This window comes from Aplysia californica, unplaced genomic scaffold (genome assembly GCF_000002075.1).
Source record: "Aplysia californica isolate F4 #8 unplaced genomic scaffold, AplCal3.0 scaffold00028, whole genome shotgun sequence".
Classification (NCBI taxonomy): Eukaryota; Metazoa; Mollusca; class Gastropoda; order Aplysiida; family Aplysiidae; genus Aplysia; species Aplysia californica.
In genome coordinates this window covers 749,777-750,748 of record NW_004797298.1, presented here as the reverse complement: position 1 = coordinate 750,748, position 972 = coordinate 749,777, and the positions used below count along the sequence as shown (strand labels likewise).

The 972-nt window shown below is 40.7% G+C and overlaps 1 protein-coding gene across 13 annotated transcripts in view; it reads left to right on the top strand.

Moving 5' to 3' along the window:
• LOC101850774 (SWI/SNF-related matrix-associated actin-dependent regulator of chromatin subfamily D member 1) overlaps positions 1 to 972 on the top strand; it is a 36,144-nt gene that overhangs the window by 9,271 nt on the left and 25,901 nt on the right. For 6 of the 13 annotated variants that reach the window (XM_035973522.1, XM_013090572.2, XM_013090557.2 and 3 more), the window contains one exon: positions 543 to 572. The exons of the other annotated variants lie outside the window; for them this stretch is intronic. In XM_035973522.1, coding sequence (XP_035829415.1) covers positions 543 to 572 — 30 coding nt within the window. The remainder of the gene's footprint in view (positions 1 to 542; positions 573 to 972) is intronic. 13 annotated transcript variants of the gene reach the window in all.

Here is a 972-nt window from a genome sequence, read left to right as displayed (position 1 = left end):
GGAGAGCGAGGGTTAAGTGGTGGGGGGGGGGGGGGGGGGCTCTTAATTTTTCGGGCAGGCAACAGACAAGGTTATTTGTTGTTGTTTTGTTTTTGTTTGGGAAAAGGGGGTTAGGGGTAGACCGCCTCTGGTTCCGAAGACAAAGGCACCAGAGGGTCTTTTTTTTTGGTGATTTTTGACTAAGATTTTCGCGATAGGTTTAGTTGTTGAAAATTGTACTTGTATCGTTACTTGTGCACTGTTTCTGTATCTTTTGTGATGCAATATTTTGTTTGTTGTTTTTTTGCGCTTGCTAAATATTTGAGCTATAAATTTTTGTTAACTTCGAAATGTGTACATTTTATGATACACCTTGAAATTGTTGCTTTTTATTGCTTTTATTTTTTTAGATTATGCATAACATAAAACTTGTTTTTCTCACTCATGTCGATTTCAATGGACGTGTCAACCCCTATTGTCTGTTTTTCATAGTTTATGGGGGTTACCTTTTGTTGTGACAATTCGTATTGTTGAAATATGTGACCCTTTACTAACCTGATCAGGTACTCAAGTGAAATCGAAGGACGTAATCTGTGAGTATGCTCAATCTTCATGGCAACCAAGCATGGCTCGTAGATTTAGACATTGCATGCCATGAGATTTGAAAGTTGTGTGTGTGTGTGTGTGTGAGAGAGAGAGAGAGGGGGGGAGGGGGGCTCTTTTTTCGGAATGGTTTCAAGTTTGCTCGGAAATTATGACTTTATGTCAGTGCGCGTGTGTGGTAGTGTTCTGGGTTTTGCGTAAGTTTCGTTCTGTGGTTGTTGTTTTTTTGTTTTTTCTTCCGAAAATCCAGAAAATGACTGATTTATTTCGAGAGCGAGACGTTCTGAGTTTTTTTAAGGGGTGGAAACGAACTGATTCATTTTTTGTTGTGTGTGAAAACGGTGGTGTGCACGCGTGAGTGTGTCAGAAGGTGAGGGGGTTGGGGGGGGG